The sequence below is a fragment of the Suncus etruscus genome, chromosome 9, assembly GCF_024139225.1.
Source record: "Suncus etruscus isolate mSunEtr1 chromosome 9, mSunEtr1.pri.cur, whole genome shotgun sequence".
Classification (NCBI taxonomy): domain Eukaryota; kingdom Metazoa; phylum Chordata; class Mammalia; order Eulipotyphla; family Soricidae; genus Suncus; species Suncus etruscus.
The window spans coordinates 38,617,442-38,644,523 of NC_064856.1; the positions used below are offsets into that span (position 1 = coordinate 38,617,442).

At 37.3% G+C, this 27,082-nt stretch overlaps 1 protein-coding gene across 9 annotated transcripts in view; it reads left to right on the plus strand.

Moving 5' to 3' along the window:
• Nucleotides 1–27,082, plus strand: part of PICALM (phosphatidylinositol binding clathrin assembly protein) — a 114,878-nt gene that overhangs the window by 27,290 nt on the left and 60,506 nt on the right. For all 9 annotated transcript variants that reach the window (XM_049780037.1, XM_049780041.1, XM_049780039.1 and 6 more), the window contains exons 2-5: nucleotides 3,149–3,291; nucleotides 8,128–8,203; nucleotides 11,170–11,272; nucleotides 25,939–26,032. In XM_049780037.1, the coding sequence (XP_049635994.1) occupies nucleotides 3,149–3,291; nucleotides 8,128–8,203; nucleotides 11,170–11,272; nucleotides 25,939–26,032 (416 nt within the window). The remainder of the gene's footprint in view (nucleotides 1–3,148; nucleotides 3,292–8,127; nucleotides 8,204–11,169; nucleotides 11,273–25,938; nucleotides 26,033–27,082) is intronic.

The window sequence follows — 27,082 nt, forward strand, 5'->3', positions numbered from 1 at the left end:
GTGTTTTAATATGTATGTATTGAGGGGCCGGAGTGATAGCACAGCGGTAAAGCATTTGCCTTGCATGCGGCCAACACTTTGATTCCCGGCATTCCATATGGTCTCTCAAGTCTCCTAGGAGCAATTTCTAAGAGAAGAGCCAGGAGTAACCCCTGAGCACTGCCAGGTGTGACCCAAAAACCAAAATAAAAAAAAAATGTATGTATTGAAAGAAAAATACAAATACACTTTGCATATTGTGGTAGTTGCATGTAGACTTTTACTACATATCTCATAACTGGCATGACACACACACACACACATATATATATATGTCTACACTATATATATTCTACACTGCTGGCCACTTTGAAAGTGTATATATATGTGTGTGTGTGTGTGTGTGTGTGTGTGTGTGTGTGTGTGTGTGTATGTGTATGCTTTTGTATACACAACAGTTTGAGAGGGACAATTGGACCAAAGGTATAAACCAGCACTGCTCAAAAAACCTAGCATACTTTTTCCTCTAGGTTCAGGGGTCTCAAACTCAATTTACCTGGGGGCCGCAGGAGGCAAAGTCGGGGTGATCCTTGAGTGAAAAGTCAGTAGTAAGCCTTGAACATTGGAGGGTGTGACCCAGACAACTAAAACAAAAAAAGATTCCTCTAGGGCAGGGCCATAAAATGTTGTACTGAGGGCCACAAATTTGAGACCCCTGTCTAGCCCTCTCCAGGTAATCCTCCTCAGATTAGCTCCTTCCAGCCTTTCAAGCAATGGTTTCTTTTTGTCTTGTGGAACAAAAAGTTCTCATCAATTTTACTGACTTTCCCACACTCCTTTATTTTATCATTTCCAGTTTTTGTGGAGTAAGTACCACACTCATGTATTTTTACATGATCTTTATATTGCTGAGGAATCAAGTTTTGTGGGCTTAAAATTTTTTAGATTGTCTTTGAGAAAGAGAAAGCCTAGTTTTGGAATAAAGCAAATGTGATATATTCATGTTATAGGATAGATATAAAATTGTATTCAAAGAGATTTAGAAAGGGCAGAGATCAAATTACTGTTTGTTAAATTTCAGAAGCTGAGCCATGCATATAAAATTGAATGTACTATTTAGTTTTTGTTGTAAGTAGTTTGAATTGTGAAGACCTTGTGTCTGCTCTGTTCTGTTGGTACTCTCTGTTTAACTGTTTGCTCCTTAGATACTGTTGACCAGTGAAACTGCTTATTCATAATGCATTTGCTTTTTAAATGATACTTTGTAATTATTATGTTTATTTGAACAAACTTGAAAGAAGATGATAAGAAAAATAAAGTTGCATTGATGTGTGTAGATAGCAGTTATGGCCAGGTTTGGTCACCTAGAGTTATATTTAATGATTATGCATTATGGAGTAAAATTAGAGAAATTCTAATGAATCATGAATAGATTTAATTTTTCCTCTTTTTTGTTTTTGTTTGTTTGTTTGTTTGTTTGGGGGGGGTCACACCTGGCAGTGCTCAGGCATTATTCCTGGCTCTATGCTCAGAAATCGCCCCTGGCAGGCACAGGGGACCATATAGGATGCTGGAATCCGAACCACTGTCCTTCTGCATGCAAGGCAAATGCCTTACCTCCATGTTATCTCTCCGGCCCCAATTTTTCCTCTTAATAATAGAGCTCTGCACATTACTCCTGGCTTTGCACTCAGGAATTACTCATAGTGATGCTCATGGGATGATATATAATGTTGGTATTGAATCTGGGTCGGCCACATGCAAGGCAAGCATATTGCTCTGGCACCTACACATACTTTAAAACAATGCATTTCCTCATCTTTCCTTTCTATTTTGAATTAAATACTGTTTTATATTCTCTTCCTGATAGTGCTTTCTGGTTTAAAATATAAAATTGAAGCACATATTTTAAAAGCTGTTTCTAGAGTAACATTGTGTAGAGTTTTTGAATACCGTATTTGCCGGCTTATAAGAAGACCGCCTAATTTTGCAGTTAAAACATAGGTTTAGGCCTACATTCCCTGTATCAGATAGAACGCTCCTGTGCTGCAACTGTATATACCACAGTGAGCCAATCACAACAAGCAAAGGTTCAAAGGTCATACTGTAATAGACTTCCTCTCTGACTCTGGCCAATCTGAGCAGGTTTTTTACAGCGTAGATTTGGGTCCAGAACATTGTCTAATTTGCATGCATCAAAAGCCTGCTTGGATTGGCTGAGTTAGAGAGGCTGTCTGAGCAGCCTGGCAGTGATTGATGCAGGATCGAGTTGGAAAATTTATTTTGTGGCAATATTCAGACAATTTTCGTTTAGCGGCATATTGAAACATTTTTCGGGATATACCGGCATATAAGACAATCCCCGATTTTTCGTTGACTTTTTTTTTGTTTCAAAAGTCGTCTTGTACGCCGGAAAATACAGTAGTTATTTGGAAATTTGTGCAACAAGAGACTTCAGTCCATTGTCAGGGTTATCTAGTTATCAGCAGATGCAATAGAAATGAGGTGAGAATGAAAAACATGTATTTAAACTGTTTCCATACATCACACCACATATCTTTTTTGTCTTGTTTTTCTAATTTCTAATTCTATTTTAGGGAGGATATTAATAGTTTAAACTTTAGTTGTTCATGCTTTCATGTTTATATTTTGTTTCATTTCCAAGGTCAAGAACAAATAAAATTTATGATATTTATAATTTTGAAGGTTTATAAGTAAAAAGAAACATAATTTTGAAGGTCTTGAGATAATTCCTTTTGAGTTATGGTAGCTTGAGCATGAATTACTTGAGAATTTGATGTTTTTTTCTTGTATTACTGATTATTAGTGTGATGCTAAGCAATATCCTGCTTTCTATTTAGGTAGACTAGTGCTTTTAGTTATTCTCCTTTGAGATTTTTGACAACTTGTAAAAACCACTACTACTACAATTCTATGTGATCTTCTTCCGTCTTGTTTTATTTTTGAGAAGTACCCAATAGTACTCAGGGCTCAAGGGATCATTCCTGATAGTGTTTGGGGGACCATATAGGATGCAAGGGGTCAAACCCAGCAAGGCAAATGTCCCATCCACTGTACTATGGGTCTGGACCCTCTATTTGATCTTTTGTGTAATAGTATATAAATCTGGCATTAACAAAATCAGGCATAATTTTTTTTTATGTTGCAGATTTAATTCAGTGCACAAATGAGATGAACGTGAATATCCCACAGTTGGCAGACAGTTTATTTGAAAGAACTACAAATAGTAGTTGGGTGGTGGTCTTCAAATCTCTCATCACAACTCATCATTTGATGGTATATGGAAATGAGGTAAGCAGAATTTTCTATTGACAAACAGTATTGTATATTGGCTGAGCATTCAACTTGTTTTTCCTGGTGAAATTTCAAGACTGATTTTTGTAACTAAATAATACAATAAAATGACACTATACCTAGGTAGAAATAGAATACAGCTGTGGGAAGAGGACCTGTAAACCCAAACAACAGAACATGGGTCTGAGCACTTCAGAAATAGGAGTAAGAGCCAAAGATTAGTATCTTTCTGGTCATGTACTCTTTAAGTAGCATTATGTTTTATAGGCCTATATGTAGATCATAATATTTTTATGAATTTGCTTTTTTATAGCCCATTTATATTTCTATCTCATCTCATAGTTGGTTTCACCTGATGCTTAACTCAAAGTGATAAGAACTAGGAAGGCACTTTTTTGAAAGGAGTGATTGAAGATTAACTTCTTGAGCAGAGACATGTCTCAAGTCTTTAGTTACCAAAGTATATAAACAGATATAGAAGTTTTACAGTGTCATTTGGCACAAGTCACCTTAGTTTTTGTGGTAGTCTAGAAACCAATTATTGAGCTCTTAATATAATTGGTTTCACATTCCCACAGAATTAGTTTTTAAAATTGAATCCAAAAGATTATGGTTAACATTTATGATTAACATTTGAATGGAACTAGATAAATTTTTTTTTTTTTTTTTTTTTTTGGTTTTTGGGCCACACCCGGTAATGCTCAGGGGTTACTCCTGGCTATGTGCTCAGAAGTTGCTCCTGGCTTGGGAGACCATATGGGACACTGGGGGATCGAACCGCGGTCTGTCTAAGGCTAGCGCAGGCAAGTCAGGCACCTTACCTTTAGCGCCACTGCCCGGCCCCGGAACTAGATAAATTTATATTACGTGCCTTAGAGAAACTGGTGGCTGTGAGGTTTTCTTTTTTTGTTTTGTTTTGTTTTTGGTTTTTGGGTCACACCCGGAGGCGCTCAGGGGTTACTCCTGGCTCTATGCTCAGAAATTGCTCCTGGCCAGCTCAGGGGACCATATGGGATGCCGGGATTCGAACCACTGTCCTTCTGCATGCAAGGCAAACACCTTACCTCCATGCTATCTCTCCGGCCCAGCTGTGAGATTTTCATATTGACTAACTTGGAGTAACTTTATTCATTGGTATCAGATTTCTGAACATAATAAATAGCTTTGATGTTACTATTATTTTTAGTCATGAGATTGCTATTGATACATAAGTTTTGACAGATACCAAGTAAGATATACTGTTCAGAATTAAAGCATTCATTGATGTATAGTTCATCATTACAGTGGAGTTCACTATTGCATATTTTCATGTTCTCTTTATGTCCTTAACCAAAATTAATTTTCAGGGGCTGGAGTGATATTCTGGCAGGTAAAGTACTACTTGCACTCAGCTGACCCTGGTTTGATCCGTTAACCTATATGGTCCACTGAGCATCAACAGGAGTAACTACTAAGTAGAGAGCCACAAATAAGTCCTGAGCATTGGTAGGCCCCAAAACAAACAAACAAAAAAAAGTGATTTCATAACTGTAATCACAACTTGTATATGACATTAAGTATATTATTCCATACACATTAATTGATGATCTTTAGTTAACTAATTGATCATGTGTTCCATAATATTTCTTAACTGTTAATGTCTTGCTAGAAGTGTAGAATGAACTATTATACAAAAGAAAATTGGGTAGGGGGTGGGCCTCCCACCTAACTCTGCTCAGTTCTTACTCTTGGTCCCATTCTCAGAAATCACGCCTGACAGGATGAGGGAGCATATTCAGTGCTTGGGCTCAAACTTGGGTTGGTCATATGCAAAGCAAGTGCTTTATAATGTCTACTGTCTTTTAAGTCCCACAAATGATTATATTTGTAATTTTCAAGATGAACTTAATGGAAGTATTATTTAGAATATTATTGCCCGGTTAATAGATTTAAATGTTGCTTGTTTTTAAAATCTTTGCAAAGGAATGTATAAAGTTAATAGAAATGTTTGGATATATTAGTTTCAAAATACTTTAAAGCATTTAAACCTTAAGTGGGATCATTTATTTTTATCAGTAAAATCCTGTTTAAAATTATGTTCATTTATTCTGAAAAAATAGTGTGCATATTTTTTGAAGTTTATGCTTAAAAAGCAAAAGTTACAAGGGTTAGAATTGGAGGTCATTTTTGAGTCTCTAGATTTGGTCTCATGCATTTTCTGCTTCACCCCCCAAAAAGAAATATATAACTGAATTACATTTCAGATAAAGAAGTAATCTGTCAATGGTGATAAGTTGTAAATAAGATGAAAATAATAGAAGCAAAATCTTGATAATGATAAATTAAAAAATGGGTAATATAGTTTACAAATGAGGAGATAGCATTTTAGAGTTAATTTAGCTAAGTTATTAATTTCTTTTAAGAAACTCAGACAAATTTGATGCTCGTCTAAATTTTTTTTGATGCTGATTTATTTGACCATCAAGTTTCCACTTTGGCAGGTGTTGTTTTTTTTCTGAGAAAGACTCATAGGGTTTTGATATGTCATGGCAATGGTCTACTGTTTTCTCAAATAAGTCAGGAAGGAGATTTGAATCTCCCTGTGAACCTCCTCTCTCTCTCATAGGATATCTGTCATAACTTAGAGGGGATGCTATTGGCACCTACTACCAGCCAGGAATACTTTTAAACACTTCACAAAACATAAGATAGTTCTCCACAATGAAGAATGATAGCTGTCGTGGAAATCATATAGCCTAACTTTAGATATTTACCCACAATAATTTAACATCCTTTTAAAGCAAGGTTGTTTCAGGATAAATAACAAGACATGACTTTTTATTTTATAGAACGTTTTTCCCCAAATCTAGTATTTTAGTGTGGGATTGATGTCATTTGAGCAAAGGAGAGTACTAGTATATATTCTAATTGATGATAATCCTATGTATTCATTAGGAAAAAAAATAAGAAGTGAAGTTGAAAAGAATTTCTCTTACATTTTTAGAGCTTGACAAGATGAACTTTATGACCTAGCATTTCAGTCCTAGGTATATATACAAGAAACTTACGTACTATGACTGGAAACCAATTACAAAGATATCAATGAAATTTTGTTAATTGCAATTTAGGAAGAGCTTAAAAATTCATGAAGAAGAGTGGAAGAGTTAGAATAGTACAGTGAACACTATCTTTTTTTTTTTTTTTTTTTTTTTTTTTGGTTTTTGGGCCACACCCAGCGGTGCTCAGGGGTTACTCCTGGCTGTCTGCTCAGAAATAGCTCCTGGCAGGCACGGGGGACCATATGGGACACCGGGATTCGAACCAACCACCTTTGGTCCTGGATCGGCTGCTTGCAAGGCAAACGCCGCTGTGCTATCTCTCCGGGCCCAGTGAACACTATCTTGACTTGCACATAGTTGACCAGGTATGATCCTGGTACCACATATCGTTCTCCCATTTCTACTAGAAGTGACCACTGAGAGTAAACCTGACTACCATTCATTATGTGTGACAAAAGAAAATCAAAATTTGGGCTGGAGTGATGGCACAGCAGTAGGACATTTGCTTTGCATGTGGCTGACCCAGGACAGACAGTGGTTTGATCCCCCGGCATCCCATATGGTCCCCCAAGCCAGGAGCAATCTGATTTCTGAGCACATAGCTGGGAGTAATCCCTGAGTATCACCGGGTGTGGAAGATCAAAATTTGTAAAGAAATGGATAAAAATAATAAAGTATTTCATTCAAATGCTAGGTTGTCATTTAAAATGAATGAACTAGATTTGCTTGTATTAAAAGGATAATTCTTAGGAAAATGCTAAGTGCATTGATACACCATGATTTTCTGTAAGTTTTAAACCAAAAATAAAATATATACTTTTATATGTAGTAAAACTGTAAAAATGTGTAAGTGGTTAAATACTTCAGAAATATGGTCAGCAGAATAAGGAGAAAGGGAAAGGGGTGAAAGTGTCTGCAGTGGATTCTATAAGTTTGATTCTCTTATAAGGTCTTTTTTTTGTTTGTTTGTTTTTTGGGCCACACCCTGTGACGCTCAGGGGTTACTCCTGGCTATGCGCTCAGAAGTTGCTCCTGGCTTCTTGGGGGACCATATGGGACGCCGGGGGATCGAACCGCAGTCCGTCCTAGGCTAGCGCAGGAAAGGCAGGCACCTTACCTCCAGCGCCACCGCCCGGCCCCTCTTATAAAGTCTTAAGTGAAAGTGGCAGTGTATTTCTTGATAGGATTCAAGGATATTTGCAGTATCTTAATTTTACTTTTTAAAAATATGGAGATTTGAGTCAACAAGTAGCTATTGAAAGATGCCATCTACCCAGGCAAATCCTCATAGTTTTTAGTAAAATTCAAAATATTTGGTTGTGGATTAAAGGTGCCTGTTTCCTTTTATTTTTATCTACTATGCCATAGTCAAGAACATTGGGATTTTATGTTAGTGGAAAGCATGTTTGTTTTTTTTTGTTTGTTTTGTTTTGTTTTTTTGTTTTTGGGTTACACCTGGCGGTGCTCAGGGGTTACTCCTGGCTGTCTGCCCAGAAATAGCTCCTGGCAGGCACGGTGTCCATATGGGACACCGGGATTCGAACCAACCACCTTTGGTCCTGGATCGGCTGCTTGAAAGGCAAATGCCGCTGTGCTATCTCTCCGGGCCCTAGTGGAAAGCATGTAATATGCTTTTAGGCTTTATAACTGTTAATAGGACTAAAAATAAGAAATTTAAACGAGATACACTTTTATGTACAGAATATGTTGCCACAACTTTCCCTCTTTAATTCTCAAATTATAACTTTCGTAACAGTGCCTTAATGTGACAAAACTATTTGTGTTTTTATCGTAGCGTTTTATTCAGTATTTGGCTTCAAGAAATACGTTGTTTAACTTAAGCAATTTTTTGGATAAAAGTGGATTGCAAGGTAAGGACAACTTACTTTTTTTTTTTTTACAGCAAATGAAGAATGACCTTTTATTAGTAGTACTGCAGAGTTGAACTCGTAGAATATTTGGTATGGATTAACCTTCATAAACCATCATTTTAGTGAAAGTATGGGAAAGAAAAAATATTATCTTTTAATGTGAAGATTAAGGTTGTTGTGTATGTAAATATTTTAGGGGGATTATTATGTTACTGACCCTACCCTGATAGGTGATTGTGCCCTACCCTAGGGTGTGACCTGGCATTCAGCCCCCACCCTCGGGTGGTACCTGATTCTGCTTCCACCATTGGGTGGTATCTGATCCCACCATTAGGTGGTACCTGTTTCTGGGGGATAAAAACAAGGGTCTGTGGAAGGCGAGAGGCTTTTGGCTGGAACTTATGCTGAGTCTTTGGACTTTAGTCTTGTCCACCAAATAAAGCTAATTTTTCCACAAGCCTGACTGTCTGCGAGCTGTTTACCCGCCGTTTCACCTCAGAACTGTCGGCTGAACAGGGTGACAGAAGCATGCTTCGAGCTGGAGGGGAAAGACCTCATCCTCCATCCCTCCATCAGTCAGCCTATTCAGGGACTGACATGCAACATAATGGTGCCCGAACAGGGACATAATGGCGCCCTGAACGTGGATCTGAACTCTGGACCCAAGAGAACAGCAATCACGGTAAGATACCTGCTTTTCAGTTTGATTTTGGCTTTTTTCAGTTGCAGTCAGCCCAAAACCTTGGGCTACCATGTGAAGCCATTTTCAAATATGGCCGACACCCAATCTGGGGGAAGAAGGGCAACTAAAACATAGGAGGTGGAAGCTTATATCACCCCCATCCCAGGCCCAGGCCCAGGACTTAAACTTTGTTACAATAAACAAAAACCTCAGCCTCCTCAAAGACTGATAAAAGGCTTTGGTTGGAAAAGTACCAGGAAGAAAAATCTTCCTAAATGGACTGACTCCTCAGTATGACTTTCGGCTTGAATTTGGATTTTGACTTTGGAAATTTCGGACTGGACTTTTAGTTTAAATCACTTTGAACTCTGGACATCCAAAAGCGCCCTGTGAATCTTTGGCTGAGAAGCTACAGAGGCTGTGGCAGCGGAACCTGCTTCCAAAGTGCCGCCCGGAAGGGAGAAAAGGCAGCGGTGATCAGCCAACATTGCCCGTCCTGCAGCAAAGAAGCAGCGAAAAGCTCCTAGTCAGACCCTGAAGAGGTTGACTGATGGAGGGATGGAGGATGAGGTCTTTCCCCTCCAGCTTGGAGCATGCGTCTGCCACCCTGTCTAGCTGATGGTTCTGAGGTGAAGCGGCGGGTAAACAGCTCGCAGACAGTCAGGCTTGTGGAAATATTAGCTTTATTCGGTGGACAAGACTAAAGTCCAAAGACTCAGCATAAGTTCCAGCCAAAAGCCAAAAGCCTCTCGCCTTCCACAGACCCTTGTTTTTAATCCCCAGAATCAGGTACTACCTAATGGTGTGATCAGATACCACCCAATGGTGGAAGCAGAATCAGGTACCACCCTAGGGTGGGGGCAGAATGCCAGGTCACACCCTAGGGTAGGGCACAATCACCGATTAGGGTAGGGTCAGTAACATAATAATCCCCCTAAAATATTTACATACACAACATAAGGTAAACTTTATTACTTGAGACTTAAACCTTTTTAGGGAACACAAAAAATAGTTTGATTTAGCTGGAGAGATAGGAAGGTGTTTGCTTTGCATGCAGAAGGACAGTGGCTCGAATCCTGGCATCCCATATGGTCCCCTGAGCTGGTCAGGAGCGATTTCTGAGCGTAGAGCCAGGAGTAACCCCTGAGCGCTGCCATGTGTGACCCAAAAACCAAAAATCAAAAAAAATGTTTGATTTAGGTATTTATAAAGTTTTTATTGGCAGCATTCATCTAATTGTTATTTTTAGTACCTTAAACTCGTATAATACCTTTTCTTTTATTGTACTAGTCAGTAATTTTCTGTAATTTTATATGGTTTTCATGTATAATTTGTGTGTACTAGAAATAAGTATATGTAGAAATTCCTTAATTGCTTAGTGATTTTTGAGGAGAGGTGTTGTAATTTCTATAAGACAGTGTCAAATTCTTGATAAGTAAAAGTCAGATGTATTGATTTAAGGTAAAATAGGTTTATTATAGTAGATTCTGTAATGATTCTCTACTCTGGTGCAGGTCTGCTGAAATTTTCAGCTGGTCTGAAAAAAGTCAATGCTCATAACATATATGTCTGGGTAAAACGTTTTATAATACTAGAATTATAAACTAAAGCAGGGAATTAATAATGCATTTTATTTCTGTCATAGAGGTCTGAAACTTCTCTTTACTAATTTGTGGAGGAAGCCATTATTCTAAAATTATGTTGGGAGTGGGACCTCTATACTATCTCTGCTCAGACTCTCCAAGAATCACTTAAGGTGATACTCAATCAAGCAGTACAGACCTGGTTATGCCTGTCAGTACTGGAGCCACCAAGCACAGCCGTACTAGTCGTGCATGGGGCCACGTGCTATATCCAGCAAGCAGTGGTGGGCTAGATGATGTACCAGATATGTTCCACCCTTTTGAGACATTTTATTGGCTTCATATGAAAGATTTTGGGGAGTGGGCACACCCAGCAGGGGCTACTTCTGCCTCATCACTTGGGAATTACTTCTGGTGTGCTCCAGTAACTATACATGATGGGGATCGAATTGGGTCAGCTGTGTATAAGGCAAGTGTTCTACCCTCTGGCCTCAAGAAAGATTTATTTTAAAGCCATATATGATATGCTAACTTTTTAGTAAGTGAAGTCATATCACTAATTTATATATTAGAGTTTAATGTATCATTCATTTAATTTGCATTAACTAAATTAAGGTTATATATCAGAATATGATCATTGGTTGTTATGAGCTAACAAAAGAAAGTGGGATTTTAATTGTTTACGAAAACTTTTCCTACAGGATATGACATGTCTACATTTATTAGGCGTTACAGTAGATACCTAAATGAAAAAGCAGTTTCATACAGACAAGTTGCATTTGATTTCACAAAAGTGAAAAGAGGGTAAGTTAAACATTCTTTTCTTTCTTATAAAATAATTCATGGAATTGCATATTTCAGAAAGCAAAATTGTAGAAATTATGGATGTCAGGCCAGTTTTTTTATTTTGGGGGAGTAGGGGATTGAATCCAGGGTTACTCAGCAAGCAAATTCTATATCTTTGTTGAATTTCAGTTTGAAGTAGTAGCATCAGAGTTTTCTTTGTAATAATCAATTTATTGAGATATAAGAGTCTAAATGTTTTATGCTGTGAATATAGTGTCATCACACTGTCTCCAGCATCAAAGTATCAGTAACTCTCCACCACTGTACATGACCCTTCTTCCAGCCTCAGTTAATGTTTCAGTCAAAGCTTACTTTCATATCTCACTGATGAAGTCATTTGTTGCCTTACTTCTACTAGACTTACTTAATACTCACTTCTCCAGCTCCGTCAATGTCATAGTAAGACACAAGATTTCATTTATTTTTAGTAAGTTGGGTAGTATTCCAGTTTTTATATGTGCCTCATTCCCTGTATAGGTATAAACTTATTATTTGTTTTCTTAACCATACTGGCTTACATACCTTTCACAGTAGTATTTTAGGTACATATTAACATTGAATCAGGAGAATACCCACCACCAAACTTGTCCTTCCCCCACCCCCGTTCCCTTCCTGCAGCCCATATCCCCCACCATCACCCCCTGGGCTGCTAGAGTAAGTGGTCCCCTCTGTGTCTAGCTTACTATTAGTGATCAGATATCTGTTTGGTCCCGGTACCCTCCCTTGTTTTCCCCTCTATTTGAGAGGTGGAACTAGATAGTTCGAGTTATGTGGTTTTGTTTGAAGGAAAGAAAAGCAATAGGATGGGGGTAAAATAAATAAATAAATACAATTTAAAAAATTAAAAAAAAATAAATAAGCTGAAAATGGGCGGAGTCCTTCTAGAGACTTTCAACCTCAGTTTGAGAGAGGACAGGAAAAAGTAATTGAAACACCGCAACAATACAGAAAGAAATATCAAATAAAATATCCAGTGAGCACTACAGCAATAAAGACAAGTGCCACACAGTAGTCTCGGTCCTGAAATCAAACCATGCCGGAGTGCAAAAAGAAAGAGAAAGATAAAATAAAATAAAATTGGAGACATCAACTTCAGTATCGACACCAAAATAAAGAAGTAAAAAAAAAAATCAATCAATAAATATATATGTGGATAAAAGGATTATTTTGTGCTCCCCCCCTCCCCGCATAGGCACAGTAACTATTGGGGACATTATAGAGGGAATTCCCTTGGCCTAGGAGATACAGGGTTTTCTCCTCCCCTGATGTATATTGTCATGGGATTAACTATAGACTCCTTGCATGATCATTTACTCTCCCCCTTGGTGCTTTTGTGGTGTATGGAAGACTTCTGCTTCGTCATGGATGGTAAAATCAGACCTCTGTATCTAGAGATCTTGATGTCTGTACAGCTCAAGGAAAGGAGCTTATGATGAAGTCTTTCTTTGTGGATCTAGCAGTTCTGTTTCTTCAGTGTCGTTTTAATCCATCTTCTGTAGTTGGTGGTCTTGGTTATTGTGCTGCTCCTAGGATGGAGCCTGGGATAGAGTCTTTCGTTATGTTTCCGGAAGACCCGTTCAGTTGCAATTATCTCAGTCAGACCTCTGGAATTGGAGATCTTGTTTGTTGGACAGATCGTAGACCAAAACCTAGGCTAGAGCTTTTTGTTGTTGGTGGTGGTCCGGGGATGCTACTGTCCAGTCCTGGTTGTAAAAACCAGTCATCTGTAGATAGTGATCTTGGCTTTTGCATAGATTAAAGGGTGACATGTCTTCTGATTTCGCCTTATCGTTGGTTGGTGAGGAAGGACAACTTGCTCTTAGATCAAGTTGTTCCCATTTTATAGGTATAAACTTTTTAATCAACTTTGCTTTTCCAGATTTTGGCTATTGTAAATTGTTGAACATAAATTTGCCTATATTTAAATCAATTCTTCAGATCTAGTAGTGAAATTGCTGGATTATAACATAATTCAATTTCTAACTTTTAGTGGAAAAAATTTTTATGCTGTTTTATGCTGTTTTTCATAGAAACTAAAACAGTTTGCATTACCACTGAGAGTGAAGTGATAATTATTTTGATTTGCACGTACCCCATAACTTGTGATTATGAGAATTTCTTTTGAAATACACCTAATCTACCTTATTTGTCTTTATTAATGGGGTATTGTTGAGATTTGTAAGTGCCTTATATAGTCCAGATATGAGCCATTTAATAGGGTGTTATTTTAGTGATAGTTTCTTTTGCAGTGTAGAAACTTCACCTTTATTTCTGTTTTTCATGCCAGTGATATTGAATCACTGAAGATAGATAGCACTGATGACGGATTCATTAAATGTTTTCCTGTTTTCTTCAATTCATTTTATGGACTTGGGTCTGACATCTAAGTCTTCAGTTCCTTCAGTCATTTTGAATTAAATATTGTGTATGGTATGAGATAGTAGTTTGTCTTGTGTATGTGGCTTAGCAGTTTTCCCTATCACTATTTATTGAAGAGGCATTCCTTCATTTGGGAGTAGACAGTATATTTGGGCCAAAATTACTATGTTCAGGGTTTATGCCTTCTCTGTTCAGAGATTTCTCTTGAGGTGCTTGAGGAACCATATGCAATGCTATGTAATAAACCTGTGGTTAGATCTATGTGAGGCAAGCAACTTTGTCATATATATGACAAAATATATGTCAAAAGGTGTCATATATATATACGAAAAGAAGAAATATATATATTTTGGTTTTGGGGTCATACCCGGCAGCGCTCAGGGGTTATTTCTGGCTCTATGCTCAAAAATTGCTCCTGGCAGGCTCAGGGGACCATATGGATGCCGGGATTCGAACCACCGTCCTTCTGCATGAAAGGCAAATGCTTTACCTCCATGCTATCTCTCTGGCCCCCATATATATATATTACTCCTGAGTCTGCAACTCAGAAATCTCTCCTGGCTTAGGGATCAAACCTGCATCCATTCTGGGTCAGCCGTGTGCAAGGCAAACACCCTACAACTGTGCTACCACTCCAGTTTCCTGCACCAGATATTCTAAGCTTATTTTTAAATTAAATTTAAAACAATTAAATCTTACTCTTTGAGACACTATTGTTCTCTTTTCCACATTTTATGTATTCATGTATTTAAATTCCAAATGGGATTTCTTTGCCTTCTGTTGAAGAATTCTTCTTCTAGCAGACCTGGTTTAGTGATTATGAATTTAATTATTGTTTTTCTGAAAAAAACTTTGATATCTTGCCTTCAGCTTTGAGTGTTAACTCTAACTGGGAGAGTATTATTTGTTGAATATCTTTTTCATTTAACACGCTCATTATAGCATGCGGATTGCCATCTACAATTTTATTTGATAAATTAACTGAGGTGCATGGTTGTTTGTGTTTTACTTTTTTCTTGATGTTTTCAAGTTGCCTGTATTTAATCTTTTCCATTTTATTTCTTTCTTTGGTATGTGAGGCCCACACCTGGGAATGCTTTAGGGCCACTCTTGGCTCTGCATTCAGGAATTACTCCTGGTGGTGCACAGGTGGGTCATATAGGATGCCTAGGATTGAACCTGGATCTGCTACTGGCAAGCGGCCTACCTGCTTGCTGTACTATCGCTCTGGACCAGGTCTTTAGCATTTTAATGATCCTTTATATTTGATCTATTTCAGTTTATTTTGTTTGCAATATTAATTTCTGAATATGTGTGAGATGTTTCCCAATATTTTTCTTCAATCAAATCTTTTCTTTTCTTTTTCTTTTTTTTTTTTTTTTTTTGGTTTTGGTTTTTCGGGCCACACCCATTTGATGCTCAGGGGTTACTACTGGCTAAACACTCAGAAATCGCCCTGGCTTGGGGGGACCATATGGGACGCCAGGGGATCAAACCGCAGTCCTTCCTTGACTTGTGCTTGCAAGGCAGACACCTTACCTCTAGCGCCACCTCTCCGGCCCAAAAATTTTTTATTTTCTTTTCCTGGAACCCTTATGATGCAGATGGTGCTCATCTTAGTTGTATAAACAAACCTTTTAGACTTTTTTCATTTTAACCCCTTTTCTTTCAAACCTCTTTTTTATTTTACGAATTATGTTTATAGTAGTGTTAATGATAGGGTTTTCTATTTCCCTGTTATTATTAACGACCCATGATATATATGGTTATTGATAATTTCAGGCATACAGTCAATGTTCCAATGACAGTCCTACCACCAGTGTCAACTTTACCAATGCTCCCAGGTTCCTTCTCACACCCGATTGCCTCCTTTACAAGACAGTTTTATGTTTGATCATTGTAGTTTGAGTCTTATGCTTATACTGTGATTGGCTCTGTGATTAGATTAATAAAATACCTTGGCTTCTGCACTACCCAAGTGCTGGAGGCTCCTTTGCTCCTCTCCCCTGGCCCTGTTAGCTCCTGTCTCCTCTTATCTACTTTTTTTTTTTTTTTTACTCCTGATTTCTTTCCTTCCATGTTCTCATTTCTATAATCTTGGATTGGAGTAATCTGTTTTCCCCTCTTTGATACTTTACATTTTCTTGTCCTATTATTCTATATACCACAGTTAAATGAGATTATTTGGTATATATCCTCTTCTACCTTACTTCATGGTACTTTCTTTTTAAAAGGTTTTAAAAGTTTCTTCTATTTGTCATCAAACTCACTAAGCCTCTCTATTATATTTTTAGTTCAGCTACAGTATCTTTATTCAGTGATTTCTGATTTTTTTTTCACTTTTGTTTTAATGTATATTCATTTCTTTATTTTACCAAGATTGTTGCATTGAAGTCTTCAAGGCAAACTGATAAGCTTGGGACTCTTACTGGGCTATGTCTTCATTTATCAATGCAGGTGAATTTCTTAGTTTCTTTTTGGTATAAAATGAGGGCTAGGGAAGAGGGTCTGAGTTTATATAGTCTAGATAGCCTTAGGAGTTCATAGTTAATTCTGGAGAGTACTAGTTCTGAGTTCCTATCACTAGAAATTTGTGGTAATCAAGTGTGTTCTGTAGCAGAATCAAAGTCTAGTACATGTGGGAAGTTTGTAGTTGTTTTGCTGTTGCCTGACAGTGTCTGGTGTACCCCAGGACTGGGAGGTGATTTGGTTTGTCCTCACACAAGTATTCAATAGCATTTATAATACCAAATGACCAGCTATGAGGGTATTTGCATTTGCTACCATCTGGCAGCAATGGTCTCTGCCAAGTGGGACTCCTGTCTTGTACAGAGGGACTACTTTTATTTAGTTGATAATAAACATATGGCACTATATCCAGTATTTCTTAGCTCTTAGCTTGGGGTCGGCGTAGCTAATTTCATAATTGTCAGGGTGTTTTTTAATTTTTCAAAGAAGGATCAATGTTGCTATATCCCAGCAAAGTTGCAGGTGACTCTGACATTGCAAGTAGCCCACTGCTGATTTAGGTCTTTGAATATATTTTTTGGGAGGTGGGAGCACACCTGATGATATTTTGGGGTTACTCCTAGCTGTACAGTCAGGAATTATTCTTGGTGGTACTCAGGGGACAGTATGGGATGCCAGGGATTGAATCTGGGTTGGCCATGTGCAAGGCAAGTGTCCCTAGACTATCACTCCAGCCCCAGGTCACTAAATATCTTGCCTGTACATCTCTTTGTCAGTATTATAAGAAATAGAATTCTACAGTTGGAGAGTTAGGATTTTGGCTTTGTACCTTTTGTTCCAGAACAGTTTCCACAGACTTGGCTTCAAAAGTGTTGTTCACTATTTCCAACTGTCTTTGGACCCCTGCCCCACTATAGCTGCCCATCTTTGCTTTGGATTTTTAATACCAACTTGTTGCATCACAGTAGCCTCTCCAGGGAGATGTTTTTGGCTTCCCTGTATCCTTTTTGTTGGGGCCTTAGAAAGGATTTAATATTAAATCAAACTTTTGATATAGATATTTTTACTATGATCATGGAAAAATGCTTCATGGAGTCTCCTTGTTTCGCCATCTAATTTTATCAAATAGTTTTTGTCAAGGATTTTTAAAATAAGGTTCCTTCATATTTTATATCACTTTCATTAAGATAGTTTATAAAACATAAATTTACCACTTTAAAGTGGTAAAGTTATGTTTCAGTCTTCACGGATGTGTATCTTAGAATAGAATTTCTGGGAGTTGGGAAGAGAGGTATGGATGTGCTTTGCACACAACTGACTCTGGTTTGTTTCTTGGTATTTCATCTGGTCCCCCTGAGCACAGAGCCAGGAGGAGTAACTTCAAGCACTAATCAGTATGTTGCAAAAAAATGTTGATGAGTATGAAAAAAATCACGTTTAGCTTCATGAAGAACTGTCAAACCAGTTATTAAAAGTTTAATCATTTTTTACTGTGGGAGCAGAGGCATTGGTTGGATCTTACCTAGCTTTGCTCAGGGATCAATCCTGGCTCTGTGCTTAAGGATCACTCCTGGCAGTGCTTGGGGAACTACATGGGAACCACATGCATTGTTGGCAATCAAACCAGAGTAAACCACATGCAAAGACAATTCTCTTGATACCTGTGATCTTTCCAAGTAAGTAGTTGATCCATTTTACATGAACCACCCATTACATACAGGTTCCACTTCAGATTTTTCTTTCCTTCTCTCCCTTACCCATTTCCTCCCCTTACCTACCTTTTCCTCCCCTTTCCTTTTTTTTTTTTTTTTATTGTAGCTGCCTTAATGAGTGTGAAATAATGGTGTATTGTTTCTGGTGTCAGTTTCCTTGATGATTAATGATGTTGAGTGTAATTTTTATGGCTATTTTTATTGACTTTGTGAATCTTTGATCTTTTTTTTTTTTTTTTTTTTTGGTTTTTGGGCCACACCCGTTTGACGCTCAGGGGTTACTCCTGGCTATGTGCTCAGAAATCGCCCCTGGCTTGGGTGGACCATATGGGACGCCGGGGGATCGAACCGAGGTCCTTCGATCGAACCGAGGTCCTTCCTTGGCTAGCGCTTGCAAGGCAGACACCTTACCTCCAGCGCCACCTACCCGGCCCCGAATCTTTGATCTTTGTGCAAATATCTATTCAAATCCTTTGCTAATTTTTAAATTAGGTTATTTTTCTTTTCTGTGATTCTCTAGAGGCCATATACATAATATATATGTTATATATATACACACATATATATTCTGGGCACCACTGCAGAGAGAGAAGAGAGAAGAGAGAGATGACTATTTTCTTTTTTCTGGTTGCTTTTTGAAATTAAGTCTATAAAAACATTGCTTTAATTTCATGATGATTTACTTCTTTGTTTTTATTAAATCTGTTTTGAATTTCTTGAGAGCTTGTTTGGAGGTTCTAGTAGGGGAGCACAGCTACTCGTATACCCTCGACCGAAGAACGGTCCGTCTCTGTCGGGGAAGGCCGTTCTCTTTGAAAGAGCGCGCAGCTTCCGGAGGAACACACATGGAGCGGTGAGGGAGGAAGGGGACACCCGCCTAGCCAGCCAGATCAGCAGAATCAACCCTGGCGATCAATGGGGTGACAGATGTTGCAGCCAAATCGCCCTCACATCTAAGTCTAGAGTAAAATATGAGAACTAATTCACATTTATAGATGGATATCACAAAAGATTTCTGATTGGTCTTGATACTGTTAGAAATGACTTGATCATACATGCAAAGCCTTTTTTGATTTTCAGTTTTAATGCAGTTTATATATGTCTATTTCCATGCCAGTCTTTGATTTGGGTGCTTGTGGGCTACTTTTGGTTTTGTGCTGAGGAATGACCCTTGGCAGTACTTAACGCAGCCATGTCGAACCTGTGGCATGTGAAGGCTTTGCAGCTGGCACTCAAGAAGGTCCACAATTAAGATATTCGGTGGTGGGAGGTGAGTGTGCCGGTGTCTGCTTTGCAAGTCACCTGACAACAGGGCCAGACTGGCCATTGGGAGGACGTGCTGGCACTTTGGGGAAATTCTTTGTTTTTGTGCAGCAGTTTGGGCACTCAGGCTCAAAAAGGTTAGCCATCATTGGTAGGGGATCATACGTAGTGACAGTTTTGGATGCTGCTACTGTCACATGCAATGCCTTATCTCTTGTAAGGCTTCTGCTTCTTTTGCTCATTTTGCGTTCTTGATAATTGTTGATTTGTAATATTTTTTGAGAGATGTTAATCTTGTTTATGAAAATTGTTGTCATTTTCTGTCCTTTAATTTTAATTTTAGGTCAAGCTAACAATATTTGCAGAAAAGACAGACTGAATTTGGGGAGTAGTGCATCTTAACAATCTTTCTTTTGGGGGTGGTGGTGTTTGGGTCACACCCGGCAATGCGCAGGGGTTTGTTTACTCCTGGCTCTGCACTCAGAAGTCGCTCCTGGCAGGCTCAGGGAACCATATGGAATGCCAGGATTCGAACCATCCTTGGTCCTGGATCGGCTGCGTGCAAGCACGGCAATCACCCTACCACTGTACTATCTCTCTAGCCACTTAACATTATTTTTTATCCACAAATATACCATGTCTTTCTGCTTATTTTAACTTTGTTTCTAATTCATAAACATAGGAGATATGTATTTATTTCAGTAGTATTATGCATATAAGGCATTTTTTAAACTTCGATGCAGAAGATAAATTTACTTTTTGCTATAACCCAAACTAGTTTATGTATGATAGTACATGAATGGTAGAATCAGTATTTCTATAGCTGACACAGCTTGGCATACAGGTTTTATTTTTTAAATATTATTTATTCTAATAAAACTTAAAGGAATAACAACTACAATGATCAGAAAATAAATCAATAAAGTCCATTTTTTTATGATTGGTTGCTATATGTTTTAACCATTCTTAATCTAGATGAGGATAATATGCACAACTAGTGAATGCAGTATTTAATGGTTTCAAGTATTAAACCAATGCTAAACTAACTTGTTTCAAGACTATGAATTCCCGAAGCTGTTGTCTGTCCATGAAGCTTTTTTTCCTTAATTTTATGTGAACAAAGTTAATTACGAGTCTTTTACAGTAATATTTAAGGTACATAGTGAGTACGTCCATGAAGCTTTGATTAGTTACTTGAAATCTGAATGATAATATAACTGAATAGATATTTTTGGTGAGGTGTTTCTATTGGCTAATTGATTTAATAAAGCAAAATTACTTGAAAGAAACCTAGATTTGAGAAGAGTGAGACGGACAGACACATCTTAAGAGAGAACATGGGCTTCTCCTGAGGGGATATAAAGAGAAAGAGATGGGGCCAGAACCATAGCAAAGCAGTAAGACGTTTGCCTTGCTAGCAGTCAATACAGGACCGACCCCGTTTTGAATCCTGGTATCCCGTATGTTCCCTCTAGCCTGCCAGGAGCGACTTCTGAGCATAAAGCCAGGAGTAACCCCTGAGAGATGCCTGGTGTGACCCAAAAACAAACAAACAAACAAACAAACAAACAAACAAACAAAATAAGAGAAAGAGGCCGGAGCAATAGCATAGCCGTAAGGCATTTGCCTTGCATGAGGTCAACACAGGACGGATCCCAGTTTGAATCCTGGCATCCCATATGTTCCCCAACCCTGCCAGGAACAGCTTCTGAGCACAGAGCCAGGAGTAACTCCTGAGCACTGCCAGGTGTGACCCTCCCCCATAACAAAAGATAAAAAAAAAAAAAAGAGATCAGTTTATATATGTTTTATTATTTTATGGTAGTGGTGGTACCTGGAGATATTTGGGGCCCGTTTGCTCCCAGCTCTGTGTTCTGGAGTTGCTCTCAGTGAAGCTGGGGATAAACTGGACCTCTGCCTGCAAAATCTGTACTCATCCTTTGAGCGCTCTCTCTGGTTTCTGAGTTACACACCCCCTCCCCCTTTTTTTTGTGGGGTCATGGTTTGTCTTTCCTGATAAGCTTCTGCTCAGGCCCTGCAGTGCAATTTACACAACCAGCCCGCTCTGGGTCTCAAGGTCATCGTTAGCAGTGCTCAGGGCTGTACCTACAGTGCTCTGGGAACCAAGTCCAATGAGGGTTGGCCTGAGAACAGCTGTATGAAAGATAGTTCACTCCTGAACTATCAGGTACTCATTGTAGCATTCTCAATGTGAGAGAAGAGAATGCCTGTCTCGAATACAGGCAGGGGGTTTAGGTGGAGGTATATGGGGTGCATTGATGGTGGAAATGTTGCACTGGTGAAGGGGGGGGGTGTTTCTTTTTGTGACTAAAACACAACTATAGTCATGTTTGTAATCACGATATTTAAATAAAGATAAAAAAAGAAAAAACCAAAAGTAACTATTTTCAGATCCTTTCACTTTCAGAAATGATGGAAGAATACTAATACTTAAATATGAATAAAAAATGAAATAAAAAATGAAAAGAAATGATGGAAGAATACTAATACTTAAATATGAATAAAATTACTATAATTTTTAATTCATATTTAAGTTTTTTAACATGAAATTTCCTTAATTTCTCTGTATGATTACTTTTATTTTGAAGCCATTTTAGAGTAGGCTACAATAGCTCAGATCTTTTCATAGTTTATATCCAAAATTTTTTTATTTTCTATGAATAAAGATATTTCATTATACTTAAGCCATCTTTGGGGGCTGGGAGGCATACAGGGCTTTACTCCTGTAAACTCAGGACTTACTCCTGGCATTAGACTATAAGATTACTTGTAGGAGGGTTTTGGAGCTATATAATCTGGGTCGTGCAAGGCAAGCGCTCTTCCAACTGTACTCTATCAAATGGCTTTTTAAAAAACGGTGGCATACTGTGTGATATTATTTGTACAGCACTTAGGATGTGGGTTAAAAGAATGAAACTGAGGATGAAAACCTTGAGTAAACATATTTTAGAGTTATTTCATATAGAAAATGCAAAGTGGGCTTGCTATACTGGCAGGCCAGTGGGCAGAGGTGTAGGATGCACTTCAATGGTGGGAATGACCTTGCCTCACTGAATATCTGAAATTCAACTATGAAGGACTCTGTAGATCACAATGGTTTCAATAAAATAAAAAATAAAAAATGGAAAATAGTAATGTTAGTAGAACTTACCTAGCATTTAAGGTTATTGCGAAGGTTAAATGAGATACTTTATATACTTACTGTAAAAATCTTTTTGCATTAGGAAAACTTATGTTCTACACTTATTTTTACTTCTAAGTTGTCATTAAAATGTTTAAAGTTTCAAAATTTTATTTATTTATTTTTGTTTGTTTCTTTTTTTGTTTCAAAATTTTAAATGATCAGAATTCTTGTTTTTATTTTTATGGTTCCTGCCTTTCAGTAAAAGGTCGACTTTTCTACTCCAGAGTAATATTTATTATAGGTTTACATTTGAATACTGGTAACTTGTAAAAATTGAGATACAAGTAGGAAAATGAATATACTACTTTGGAACTTTGAGATACTGGGAACATAGTTCTGTAAAAAGTCATTTTAATAAATTCTTCCTTCAGAATAACAGATCACTTGAGGAATAAGTATAGAATATGAGAGAGGACCCAGAAATACAGTCAGCGACACAATACATTTAGAGTGGATAGAGAACGAGGAATCACCAAGAAACAAAAACATAAGTATGATAGAAAGAAAAAGTGATAATGGGAAGATAAATATTCAGAAATAAAAATATTTGGGGGCTGGAGAGGTGGCGCTAGAGGTAAGGTGTCTGTCTGCCTTGCAAGCGCTAGCCAAGGAAGGACTACAGTTTGATCCCCCTGGCGTCCCATATGGTCCCCCAAGCCAGGGGCAATTTCTGAGCTCTTAGCCAGGAGTAACCCCTGAGCATCAAACGGGTGTGGTCCAAAAAAAAAAAACCCAAAAAATTTGAATGATGCTGAGAATTTAGTTATATTAGATATGATGTGTCCATTTGAGATATGACATAGAATTTCTGGATGACAAACTGGAAAATCTTAAACTGAAAGTGGTAGGAGTGGGGCTCATTGATTGGAATGAATTAATAATAAATGAAAAGCAAAGAAGTGACAACTTCTTTTTGATTCAGCCCAAAAGCAAAGAAGTGACAACTTCTTTTTGATTCAGCCCCCCTAATTAGGAATATGTGATTACTGAGGAGAATTAAAATTTAAAGAATGGGGATCCTAAAGATCCTTTGCTTGCAGATAAGTCCATGAGATGATCTATTATAAAAGAAAACATTAACAAACTAAACTGCAATATAGTAGTGGCTTGCCAAGTGTAGTAACTTAAATTGATTAAAATGAAATAAAATTTAAAGTTATTTCCTAATTCGCATCAGTCACCTGTTATATGATCAATATTATATGTGATTAGAAGCTGCCATCTTTAGTAGTACAGGTTTAAAGAAGTTCTTTATTGCAGATAATTCTGTTGTGCTTCTCATCAAAGGCTGTGACAGAGTGGAACCCAGAGTACCTGTGCTAGTTGTATATATTTTGGTGACGTTTGTCCTTGTAGTGGAAGCAGTTCAAATACATAGATTTGATGATAAGATGATCTGAAAAATCTGTCATTTTCTGTTTATGACTGGAATAACTTAGTAATCATGAGCTGAGAGTTTATATGTTGGGTATGAATGAGAGATAGATGCAAGTAATTGGGGAGAATTATCATTTGAATGTTAAGAGTATTGCTAACATTGCATGGTAACCCATTTGAGTTTGGTGATGAATTTGTTGTCTTACAGATTACTCAACTATATGGTTTCCATTATCAGTACTCAGCTGTAAATATATAGGCATGTATGAGATAATATTGCTCAGCTATGTTTCTGCATTCTTAGTATTAAATGCTGACAAATAGGAAGAAGGTTGCAAATAGGACTGATTTCCTCACCCCCAACTCCAATATCTAATTAGTTTAGTGATTGGGAGGAAAAAGGCATCCATGACTACACATTTTATTTGGTGTGACTATTAGACTAAAATTAGTCAGAAGATCCCAAGCTAAATCAGTATTTTCTTTAAATTCTGTTTTGTGTGCAAAACACCGTTTTTGCTTTTTTTTTTTTTTTAAAAGTATACTTTTTCTGGCATCTGGAATTGCAGTTAAATTGGACAGCTCAGTAAAGAGCAGCTATTTAAAGGTGTTGATGATTTATAAATTAGGAAAAGCCTACACACTTTTTGGAAATGCCTTATCCTTCTGCCAAAGGATATAAAAGCACTATTTTAGAGTTTTAATATACTTATAACATGCCTTTATATAATGACTCATATATATAACAAATCAATTCTCTCGCTTCCGTGAGCCAAAAAATTTTTCTTCTGTAAAATGGGGTCAAGATCACAGGGTTTTTTGTAAGAAATTGGGGAAAACATACATCTCACTCCTGTATGGAATCTTACTTGCCATTAGTGTGGAGTACCTTAGACCAAATCTCTTATCAGTAATTTGCCAGTTTTGTAAATTAGTATTTTATTTTACACTTATATATTTTTTTATTTTTAGAAATATCAAATTTGATACTTAAAAATCTTTTTTTGGAATTACTTTATTACATATTTTTTATTATATTTTTATTACATATTTTATTTTTAAAATATTCTTTACTACATTTTTTAAAATTTATGTTTGAAGTGATTTGGGGGAAAGCATTCTTTATTTTATAATAAAACCATTTCAGTGATAATTTTCTTTATTCCATTCCTTTGGTATTTGAGTCATTAGTCTTATGCAATGTTCAATAAGATTCATATTTATTTGCTGTTTCCACCCTATATTCAGTGAGTTGAGGCAAGTTGTCTTGTTTATGTTTGGGTTTTCAGGATGCACCCAAATGGTGGTTGGGCTTTTTCCTGGCTCTATACATGGAGAATCACTCCTGCTAGTGCTTGGGTGACTAGGTTGTTTAGGAGATCAAACTTGTGTCAGTCTGTGTGCTTGCAAAGTAACACCTTTCTCCTGTACTATCTCTTTTAGGGGGGTGGGGTCACACCCATTGGCGGTCAGGGGTTACTCCTGACTTTACGCTCTGCAGTCACTCCTAGCAGGCTTGAGTATCATAAGGATGCCAGAAATCGTACCACTTTACACCCTAGGTTGGCTGAGTGCAAGGCAAATGTCCTACAGTTATGCTATCTCTCCAGCCCGGTACTATCTCTTTGACCCCCCCCCCCCCCACACACACACATACCTTTTTTTAAGCTGTAAGACTGCTGGGGTTTTTTTGTTGTTTTTTATTTTTTGTTTTTTACATAAGTAGTGTGAGGATCAAGTGATTTCTTCTTGTGAAAATATATTTAAACCTTACGTTTTTTAAAAGCCATATAAAACTGCCCTTTTTTTGTTTATAGCTATGTTTTTGTTGTTTTCATTGGTGAGCGGTCATGTCTATGTACATACAATATTTCCTGTTTTTATTTTCATATTATTTTTTGTTAGCTTTCTAGTTCAATAGTGATTTAAAATATGTGATATTTCAGTATTGTGGTGATAGCATAGTGAGTAGGGCACTTGCCTTGCATGTAGCTAGCCCGAGTTCAATCCTTGGCATCCCATATAGTCCCCAATCTGCCAGGAGTAATTCCCAAGTACAGAACTATGAGTAACCTCTGGGCATTTGCTCGTTCTCATTTCAAAACAAAAAACAACTATTGTGGTATTTCATATCAACTTGTCTATTTAAATAGAGAACCAGATAAGAATTAGAATTGTAGATTTAATAACAAGCATTTCTTTCTTTTTCTTAAAAACAGGGCTGATGGAGTTATGAGAACTATGAACACAGAAAAGCTCTTAAAAACTGTACCAATTATTCAAAATCAAATGGATGCCCTTCTTGACTTTAATGTAAGTTAATTGCACAGATGCTTTTATAAAATAAAAAAATTAACATCAGCTTTCCTCCCAACTTTTTATAAATGCTATTTTTTGTATACTAATACTTGTTTTACTAAAGAGTCATGGTCCTAAATCAAATTACTGTACACTTTTTAAAATTTACTTTATTTAAAAAACACCCATCACATAGTTGATATAGTTGACTGTAAACATTTATTTCCAGATAAATGAGAGCAAAGTTATTAAAAAAACAAAGAGAAGAAAAATTTTAAAAAAGAAGTATGGTGATAAGCAAAATTGTAAAAACTTTTATCTCCAATAAGGTCATTAAGCCATTGGCAAAAGGTTTTGTAAGCTCTTGTTCCTAGACTATTGTTATTTCATTTTTTTCCCAAACATTAAGTGACCTCAGCTATGCATTGGTGTCTAAATTGATGTGTTCTTATGGGGATGACAGCATCAAACAGATAACGTCCAAGAATTCAAAGCACTATTATGGATACTGCAGCTTTTGTGGGGCATGTTCTCAGTTTCCGGTCTCCTGGAAGTAGGAGAACATGCGTTGGTGGGGGGCGGTTGGAGATTGGGGAGGACTGGGACAGTGCATGGCTGCTATACCCCTGATTTTTCATGGCTGATTTTTATCTCTTGTGAGAAAAGAGTGAGTCTATGGGCTACCCTGGTATGAACATGGCCTACTTTCCACTTTTATAATTGACGTAGATTTACTCTGATTTCTAAAGTGGTTCTAGTTTAGAATTATATGTAGCTAAACAAAATGATTTATGGAAAAGTGAAAGAATTTAAAACCCTTTTTGTAATGAAAATTAGATTTTAACATTTAGTCATACTTTGGAGATTAATTGAAGGTTTGGTTCTGAATCACCATAATAAAGTGACCACAATAAAGGCAGATCAAGTTTTTATTTTAGCATCATTATCATCGTTGTTTTCTACATCATAGCTGTAAACAGAATTACACACTAAGGTCACAGTGCCAACTGCATGATAAAGGAATAATCCAGGTGTATAAGGTGAAATTTTTCACAAGCAACCCAT